Below are 9,786 nucleotides of genomic sequence, written 5' to 3' on the forward strand. Positions count from 1 at the left end.
GGGAGTCGGGCTATCCCAACTGTAGACCCAAGACATGATTCGGAGCTGATGCATATAATGCTATAAGTTCGGGGTGCCGCACTGTTGAAAGTGTTCGAACTTGTCTTGCCGTATTATGGGGCTCCATAAGAAGCCCCTGGCAAACTGAACGTACCAAGGTGTACGAATGCAATATCAAATAGACATTTGTAAGAAAAAAATGCTCAAATAAGAATAATAAGCTGACGCTATATATGATTTCCCATTGATGAATAATATGTTTAAGCGTATGTTTACAATGAATGCATTAAGCGGAGATAAATAGGACTATTTGACATACCCTATCCAGGGGCAGGCTACGTACAGATAGATAAAGCAGGTATAACGATCGTAAATAGATTCCACCTGGGTATTTCCTTCTGTGTCCAAAGCCTGTTGCCTCCTTGGTTTTCTCTCCTATGTAAGTCCGACAATCCAGCTCTTCTGGAGAGGCTGCAGTAAAGCAATGTCCTGAAAGATGAAAGGAATGGTTATGTAGGTATGTGGCGGTGATACCGCACTGTTGACTGAGCCACTGCTGCGCCTCCGCCTGTGCCCATGGTATTTTAAGTGCGTAATTGTGTACGCGTGGCACGAATGCTTCTTTGATGGGATTTGAGCGGAGGCCGGACTGCTAGTCGTGCTCTTGGCGTGCCTGGTGGTCCTTTTGCGGGGTGCTCCGAACTCGCTTGACGGTGCTTGAGGTTGTCGTCGCCGGATTGGTGGTTTGCCGGAGGAGGCCGCATTGTACTTCTGCCGTGAGGGCTGCAGTATTCTCTTCTGTACGGAGAGAGTGGTCCATGTTTCCATTGACTGTTATGACCCCGCGCGGGCTTGGCATCTTGAGCTTGAGGTATGCATAGTGTGGTACCGCATTGAATCTAGCAAATGCGGTTCTCCCGAGCAATGTGTGGTAACCACTACGGAAAGGGACGATATCGAAGATTAACTCGTTGCTTCGGAAGTTGTCCGGAGATCCGAAGACCACTTCCAATGTTATAGAGCCCGTACAATGGGTCTCTACTTCAGGAATTACACCTTTAAAGGTGGTTTTGGTGGGCTTGATCCTGAAGGATCGATGCCCATTTTGCGCACTATGTCTTGGTAAAGCAGGTAAAGGCTGTTGCCGTCGTCCATAAGGACTCGCGTGAGATGGAATTCGTCGATGATTGGGTCTAAGACCAATGCGGCCGAGCCACCACTGGACGGTCCCTGGTTGTTTCTTTTGAATGGCTTCTTCCGCTGACCGGATTTAGATTCGGTGAATCCGGCATTGACTATCGTGTCTTCGGTGTTGTCGCTGTTGTTCCATCGCTTGTGTCTATTGCGCCGTAGCTTGCCATTATTGTCACGGACATCTGACGTGCGAGAATGTGGTGTAGTGCTGCTGCGAGCCAACCAGTTGTCCTCGCCCGGGCAAAAGCGGGTCATTAGTGTCGTGAGAGCTGCCATGGGCTTGGGTTTCTCCTGGCCGAGGTGTCGGGCGAGCCACTCGTCGCGGATATTATGCTTGAAGGCCGCCAGCGCTTCGGCGTCCGGACAGTCGACTATTTGGTTCTTTTTAGTTAGGAACCGAGTCCAGAATTTCCTGGCTGATTCTCCGGGCTGTTGAGTGATGTGGCTCAAGTCATCGGCGTCCGGAGGTCGCACATATGTGCCTTGGAAGTTGTCAAGGAATGCGTCTTCCAGGTTTTCCCAACTGCCAATGGAATTTGCGGGCAGGCTGTTAAGCCAGTACCGGGCGGGTCCTTTGAGCTTAAGGGGAAGATACTTGATGGCATGTAGATCATCTCCGCGGGCCATGTGGATGTGGAGAAGGAAGTCTTCAATCCATACCGCGGGGTATGTTGTGCCATCGTATGATTCGATGTTTACGGGTTTGAACCCTTCTGAGAATTCATGATCCATCACTTCATCAGTGAAGCAGAGGGGGTGTGCGGCGCCTCTGTGCCAGGCTATGTCATGACGCAGTCCGGCTAAATCTGGCTGGTTGTGTTCAGGCCGGCCGGATTTACTGTTAGTGTATCTGGTATGATGGTCATGGTCATGTGCTGCAGCGCGCCCCCGTGATCCGTAGATCGATCTTGGTTGTCCTGCGGTGCTATCCAATCTATCACGCAGTTCCTGAGTATTGCCCCGGGTTGTAGTAAACTGGCGCGGGGGTGCAGGCTGGTATTCAGGCTGATATGCCGTTTTATCCCGACCTCGAGGCGGCCGGTCAGCCATGTGGCGCTCGAGTCCATATTCCTCGGCTGCCAGGACTTCCGTCCATCTCCCTGTGAGCAGATCTTGATCAACTTGAAGCTGTTGCTGCTTCTTCTTCAGGCTCCTCATAGTGGCAATAAGTCAGCGCTCCTGCTTCGCGGGGTCCTCAGGCACGCCGAACTCGTCGTCGCTGAGGCTAATCTCGTCTTCGGAGGGGGGCATGTAGTTGTCCTCCTCCGGATACCCGTCCGTCGCCTGTTCATCTGGGTTGTCCTGCCCATTCTCCTGCTCGGCCTGCTCGAAGGCGGGTTGATCGGGGTTGTATTCATCTTTGGCACCGTCCGGATTGTTTTCGTCTCCGGTGCCAGTATTGCCTTGGCAGGGCTTGGAGCGGCGCTAGCGACGCCCATGTTTTGCTTTCTTCTTGGAGGGGTTATCCTCCATTGCCTCATCGCCATTTGTTTCTTTCGGAGTGTCCACCATATATATCGTATGAAGAGGTAGCCATCCACCGCCCTATGGGCGGTGGCTCCTGTGTGTCTCCAGCATCGTCGTCCATACCGTCGATGTCTTCAGAGTCGAAGTCCAGCACGTCGGTTAAATCATCGACTGTGGCAATGAAGTGGGTGGTGGGTGGGCAGTGAATTCCTTCATCGCCTGCTTCCCACTCAAGCTGGACATAGTTCGGCCCAGAGCCTCCTGACAAAGAGAGAGACTTTAATGAGTTCAGCATGTCTCCAAAGGGCGAGTGCTGAAAGATGTCCGCAGCGGTAAACTCCATTACCGGAGCCCAACCTGGCTTGGCTGGCTCGAGGGTATGCGGACCGAAACCAACAACCGGATACGAGTCCGGGGGGCCGGGGTTACATGCCTCCACAGAGGTGAGACATGTGTTCGACTCCACCGCCGACGAGTATGCGGCTTGCGGGGCGGGGTCCACCCCTCCGTCCTTGGGCAACACAACCTGTTCCGAATTTAGATCCGGGGCTACTGCAGGGATGATGTCCCGAGCATTGTCCGGCAGCAGGTCTAGGCCGCGCTCGTCGTGACTGTCTGGCGCTCCTGGCACAGGCCCGAATCCGTCGAAGATCAAGTCTCCGTGAATGTCCGCCGTGTAGTTCAAGTTTCCGAACCCGATCTGGTGGCCAGGGGCATAGTTGTCGATCTGCTCCAGATGACCAAGCGAATTGGCCCACAGTGCGAAGCCACCGAACACAAAGATCTGTCCAGGGAGAAAAGTCTCGCCCTGGACCGTGTTGTTGGCGATTGAAGACGCCATCAAGCCTCGAAGCAACGACACAGAGGAACTCTCAATGAAAGCACCAATGTCGGTGTCAAAACCGGCGGATCTCGGGTAGGGGGTCCCGATCTGTGCGTCTTAGGCTGATGGTAACAGGAAGCAAGGGACACAATGTTTATCCAGGTTCGGGCCCTCTCGATAGAGGTAAAACCCTACTTCCTGCTTGATTAATATTGAAGATAGGAGTAGTACAAGAGTAGATCTACCACGAGATCGTATAGGCTAAACCCTAAGAGCTAGCCTATGATGGTATGATTGTAATTGTGATCGGCCTTCTAAGGACCATCCTCTCCGGTATATATAGACACCGGAGAGGGCTAGGGTTTACATGGAGAAGGTTGCAAGGAAGGAAATACAATATTCGGATCGTCAAGCTTGTCTTCCACGCAAAGGAGAGTCCCATCCAGACACGGGTCGGAGTCTTGAGTCTTGTGTCTTCACGTTCCAATAGTCCGGACGATGTATATAGTCCGGCTGTGCGGATACCCCCTAATCCAGGACTCCCTCACCTCCCGTAGCCTAGCCCTCGCCTTGCGCCGGCCAAATAGTTGTCCGGTCCACCCGCAACTGGCGGGCGCTCCAGCCCGCCACCCCGGGTTGCTCAATCCGCGGTCTCCGTCGTGACTCTGCCACACTCAGGCATCCATTTAAAACCGCCCTTGTTCTCCATCACTGAATACCCCCAACTGAAAGTGCAATCATGCCCTTAATCTTATTTTGATGTTGATGACAACATGCATATATGGGACTAATCATATTTATCAAGTATATCTCAGGATTAAGTCTCAAGGGCGTGTGTGGATCATAAATAGGGACAAATGCATATCATTCAAGATCGGAGATACAAGAAAATAGCTTAGGCTCTTTTTGTTCTCTTCTCTGTGGCTTTTGTTTCTTGAGTATAGGGAGCCCGCACTATTAAGAGGATCATTGGATCTAGTGAAAGACTTGCTCAAAACCCACCAACTCCAGCTTTTCACCGGACGTCCGGTACTCTACGGACGTTCGATCCCTCTCAGTTGTCCGGACGTCCGGCTCTCCACGGTCGACCGGTGCTTCTTCAACAGAACGATATTCACGGATGTTCGTGCTTCTCCGGTCGTCCGATCGCCAGATGTCCATTTTCCTCCGGAGGTCCGACACTTCCTCTACAGAACACTTTTTACGGATTTCCGATCATCTACGAACGTCCGGTCACCAGACGACCGAAACATCTCAGACGTCCGTTGGCTGTGTACTGGTTCGTGGCTTGTGGTTCTCTAGCATCCGGACAACCGATGTATGTTGGACATCCGGACATATCTGTGCCACCGGGCGTCCGGTCCTGTCCGGATGTCCGACGTCTCCTGTGCACTTAAGTTGCTCAAACGGTTACTTTTCACTTCCACTATATATAGCCTTCTCCTCCCAACGGGATAAGGTTGACCATTCACTTTGAGCTTGCCAAGAACACTTTTCACTCACTCTCGCAATCCTCTACACCAAATCCTAGATCCCCAAGTGATTTGGGAACATTTAAGAGAAGTTCTCCAATCAAGTGATAGATCCACTCCTTCCCCTTCTTTGCACTAAAGGAATTCGTGATTTCAGCAAGTCTTGAGCTTTTCCCCCATCTTTCTTATTACTCTTGGAGGTTGAAGACTCCTAGGCGCTAGGAGTCTTTCAGATAGGAAACGACATCTGTGATTACCCTCAAAAAAGTTTGTGAGGGTTTGGAGACCACCCCAAGGTCTACCACTAGTGGTTGAGAAACGCCTCCGTGGTGTTGTCTCAAAGGGAGAATAGGGTGAGCCTTCGTGGCATTGGTGTGCCTTCATGGTAACATCCACCTCTCTAATGGTAACGTAGCTTCCCTCCAAGGAAGTGAACATCGGCATACATCCTCGTCTCCCGGAATTGCGGTTATTCCTAACCCTAACTCTCTACTTGTGGTTACTTGTCTCTTGGCACTTACTTATATCATATTGTGCTTGCTTACTTACATACTCGTGTTACTTGCTTAGCACTTAGTACTACACTTGCAATTGTTAAGCTCACCTTCATATTTCGAATTATTGCCTAAAATTGCTAAGTAATAATTAAAATTTATAATTGTACCTATTCACCCCCCCTCTAGGTCCATCTTGATCCTTTCAATTGGTATCAGAGCCTCGTGCTCTATTCTTGTTGCTTAATCGCCCTAGAGCGAGATGAACCCCGATGGGACTCCCCTTGTTGCAGCATGCTGGCGCTCTCCAGACCGGTGAGGTTCTTGGACTTTGGCATCCGTTGTAGACCAAGTGGAAGGAGAGGAAGTACTTTGACCCTTGATAGGACTCTTCTCTTCATTCCTGCATTGTTCCAGAGCCTCATAGGAGTTGTGAGCTGAGTCTAGCTTCAAAACTGTCCCTTTTTGGCATTCTAGGGCTCCCTGGCAACATGCTGACCATTTGGCCTTGTGTCTACTCCAGGAAACAAGGAGCACAACCACCTGCTGTGTGGCGACATAGCGTACTTCATCATATCATGTTGCTTACCTGTGGAAGCATACACCATAGGATGGATTGGATTTTTAGTGAATAGGAAAAAAATAACTTGTTCAGAGTTGCTAATTATTCAGGCAGACAGAGAGATGAATTCAGATTGTTGGTTCAGTGAGTTCTCTAGTGCACAGAATCGAAGTATATAGTTTAGATATAACAAATACTGACAAAAGTAATAGTTTAGATATGCACTCATCATGGGCCAAAAATATCCACAAGCATATAGTTAAGGTAATAACAAGGACTAGACAAAATCATGGTCACTAATAAACACATGGTCAATAGCTACAGTTTTCACAAGTAAGAAGAGCAAGGCTCACAACAAGGGGGAACGGAAATATGTTAAAACTACTAGAAAATAAACCAAGTTTCCGGTCCAGGATCAGAAGTACAAATATGTCCAACAAACAAAGATCACTAAAGGCAAAGACCTGACCAGGACCAGGGCTAAATAGAAGGCCCAGCTTATATTAGTAAAATCTACTACCATGTGATCATCAACCACACAAACATAATGATGTAGCATCACACAAGCTTTATCAAGCGCAAGCACTAATGTTGATTGAAGCAGCAACGTCTACAGAGTTCGAACAGAAGATGGGCCAAAAGCCACTTCGCACCATGGAACTTTGGAGACTATGTCGATTAACAGTAGCAATTAGGCTAGAGCTAGAAACTACTCCTTCTGTAAAGAAATATAAGACCGTTTAGAAACACTCCCTGTGTAAAGAAATATAAGGCTGTTTAGATCACTGTACTACACTATGAACAGGAGCACGATGCGAGTGTCTAGAAAACTATGCTAGAGCAGAACATCAATAACATGGAAAAAAAGAAGCATCTTTGGTGAGAGCGAGCAGAGGGCAACCTTGTGTGGGGAGTCAGCATAGGCATCACCTCGAGGTTGAAGTAAGACCCAATGATGTTCCTCATCAAGCTCGACAGCTTGGGCGTGTGGCCCCGCATATGCCTCGTCGATGTCTTCCATGGAGGGCGCCTGCTGCTCTGAATCAAACAAACAAATAAATTAGGTATCTGAGAGAGACTAGAATTCCAAGCAACAGATGGACAACTTTACTCACAGACAAACACGTGTAGGCAAAGGAAAAAACGACGGCTTTGCATGCACTAAATTCCTGTAGCTCACACCTCACAGGCAAACACTTAGCAATTAAGAAATCTAGATATATACATACCTTCATACACCTAAGTAGTACTACCTCACCTGTGTGTTTGCCTACATATATACATACCTTCATACACCTAAGTAGTACTACCTCTGTCCCAAATTATAAGACTATTTTGGTAGGTTAAATAGCCTACCAAAAACATCTTATAATTTGGGACAGAGGAAGTATGTACTATCTCTAGTAAAGGTAGAAGAAGCTTTAGTGAGTAAATTTTGCTTAGACATACTTGACGTTAATTTGCTTGTTGTTACTGAAGTAGGGGAGATGGAAATACTGTTAACAACCATGTTAAGAACCAAGGCTTTCACTCTTTACATGTCATGACAGAATGTGGTAGACAATTCTGGATCCTTCTATTTGGATATGGCAGACGACACAGTGTGGCTTCTCACATGATGTTTTTTGTTATACATAACACTTGGTTGGAGCCACTGTTTTTCAGTCGAACGACTAGTCATCCACTAATCGATGAGTCATAAAAAAAGTTGACTTAACAATGTGTCTACTAGTTGACGAGTTGCAACTGCAGGGTCAACTATTCAAGAGTCGCTACCACAGAACGACTCATCGACTCGAAAACCTTGGTTGGAGCTAAGTTAGCTTCCACTATATGTATCTTCCCTTTTCACATGATGATAATCTGATTACAACTGCACTTTTGGAACATAACTTGAGTTTGAGAACAGACTAGTTACAGCCAGCCATTCAATTCATTCCTCCGGGGAAGCACCACCCTGTCACGACTGTGCCACACTAAAGATGCATAGACATAGACATACGGGTGTGCCACTCTCAGGCAAAGGTGTGTTGCGAGGTGGCGCGGGCTAGTGTGCGTGTGTAAGCTATCCTGGACGGTGGCAGCATGTGCAGTGTGTATGTGTGTGTGGCTACTTTAGCGTTGCTCTACTGTGTGAAGGGAGCAGACGAAAATGACTAAACATTTCTGAAGTTTCCACTTTGTCTCTTCTCTCTCAGGTTTCTTCTTCCTCACAAAGCTATTCAGGCAAGCCCTCACATCGGCAATCACACCGGCAAGGGGGACACCACACACCCGCAATCTCTGGATAAACGTTTTAATTGGCTTACTTTTCTGGAAACAACTCAAAACCTTACAGCATTATGGCCAGTGCAAAATTGACCGCAGCTAGATCGATCAACGTGGGCACAATCAACACACACACACACACACACACACAGAGAGAGAGAGAGAAAGAGAGAGAGAGCAAGAGAGAGAGAGAGAGAGAGAGAGAGAGAGAGAGCAGTGGCTTACCGCCTAATGCCGGGGAGGAAGCAGAATCGAGGCCACCAGCGGGAGTCGTTGGAGTGGAAGAATAATCCACCACCACACACCACATGGTGGTCTCCACGCGTGAGGAAACGGACCACATCAGTCATTAGGGCAGGGAACCTCGAATCGAAAGGAACAAAATGAAGGGGGAGAAAGAGGTCACCTTGCCAACAAATGGTGGTGAGGTTGAGCGGCCTGGTGGTGGTGGGCATCCTCCTTCCTCAGATCTGATGGGCAGCAGCTTCTCCTCCATGGCCCCCAAACTGCACACAATCAAATGGGACGCACACATCAGATGCGGAAGGAGATGAAGAAAACAACAAGAAGAAGAAAGAGAAGGGGATGAGGGGTCCATACCGTACCACTCTTGTCGAGGTCCTGAGCTCGGTCGCCATGCCGCGGGCTAGAGTTTTGGGGCGCGAGGAGGGAGAGAACCTCCATGGATGCGGCTGTTGTCAGGCGGAGCCGCAGGCTAGGGTTTCGGGGCGCGAGGGGTTGCGCCCCTGACTCCTCCTCTGCCACTACGGGGTTGTGGATGACGACCCAGGTCAGAAACGGCGGTGGGTGGTCGGTGGCGGTTGGTTGGGTGGAGGAGTAGGCGGTGGCGGATCTGCACACCGCCTGACCGGATCGGGAGCGAGATCGAGAAGGGGAGAGGATGGGGACTGCAGCGATAGCGGTGGACGCCGGCGCTGATGGCCGGGGTGCGAGGGAGGAGGTCGGCGGCGGCGGCGGCGGTGTTGGGTGGGGGAGAGGGAATCGGGAGAGGAGGAGGAAGAAGCGACAGCAGCAGGGTTGGGTGGGGGAACGAGTCTGAGGCCAGGACCGGTCTGCTCGGCTTGCTTGGAGTTGGGTAGGATTTTTTTTAATTTTCATTTGAACTCTGTGACCGGGAACTCTCTGGCGCGCGTCCTAGATATTTCACGAAGCGGCGTCCAAAATATTACCGGGAACTTTCTGAGGAGCGCGGGAAAGAGATATTTCGGGGTTAAGAGCGCGGCGAATCTCGGACCCTGAGCACGGGAGCTTCAAGAAGCAAATTCATTTCTTGGCCCTTATTGGTCAATCCACTCCTCCCATGGATTGCCCCTCATTGAGTCGATCCCAGCTGTTCATCCTTCTTTGATCCAATGGCAGAGAACCTACTTCACGCGGATCATGCCTAGTAAAACCCGTCAATTCTTTCACCGCTCCCATCACGTCGTCCTAGGTATTTTGATGCATTATCATAAAATTGGTAAAGAAAATTAGCAAACAAATCAA

General features: G+C 49.4%; 1 protein-coding gene across 9 annotated transcripts; it reads right to left on the reverse strand.

Annotated features, from left to right (window-relative positions):
• Positions 1 to 5,363: 5,363 nt before the first annotated feature.
• LOC123091285 (uncharacterized) lies at positions 5,364 to 9,419 on the reverse strand. 9 transcript variants are annotated; one of them, XM_044512750.1, is made up of 5 exons: positions 8,881 to 9,415; positions 8,687 to 8,786; positions 8,506 to 8,596; positions 6,914 to 7,050; positions 5,364 to 6,039 (listed from the first exon to the last, which is right to left on the reverse strand). In XM_044512750.1, the coding sequence occupies exons 1-5, from the start codon at positions 8,916 to 8,918 to the stop codon at positions 6,022 to 6,024; spliced, it is 384 nt and encodes a 127-aa protein (XP_044368685.1). In that variant the 5' UTR covers positions 8,919 to 9,415; the 3' UTR covers positions 5,364 to 6,021. The 9 variants fall into 9 exon arrangements, 7 of the variants coding, with proteins under 7 accessions (XP_044368685.1, XP_044368683.1, XP_044368687.1 ...); XM_044512752.1 differs by lacking the exon at positions 5,364 to 6,039 and adding an exon at positions 6,291 to 6,765 and having other exon boundaries at positions 8,886 to 9,419; XM_044512749.1 differs by lacking the exon at positions 5,364 to 6,039 and adding an exon at positions 6,291 to 6,765 and having other exon boundaries at positions 8,881 to 9,418.
• Between the last annotated feature and the right edge of the window lie 367 nt (positions 9,420 to 9,786).

Source organism: Triticum aestivum, chromosome 4B, assembly GCF_018294505.1.
Source record: "Triticum aestivum cultivar Chinese Spring chromosome 4B, IWGSC CS RefSeq v2.1, whole genome shotgun sequence".
In the NCBI taxonomy this organism is placed as follows: domain Eukaryota; kingdom Viridiplantae; phylum Streptophyta; class Magnoliopsida; order Poales; family Poaceae; genus Triticum; species Triticum aestivum.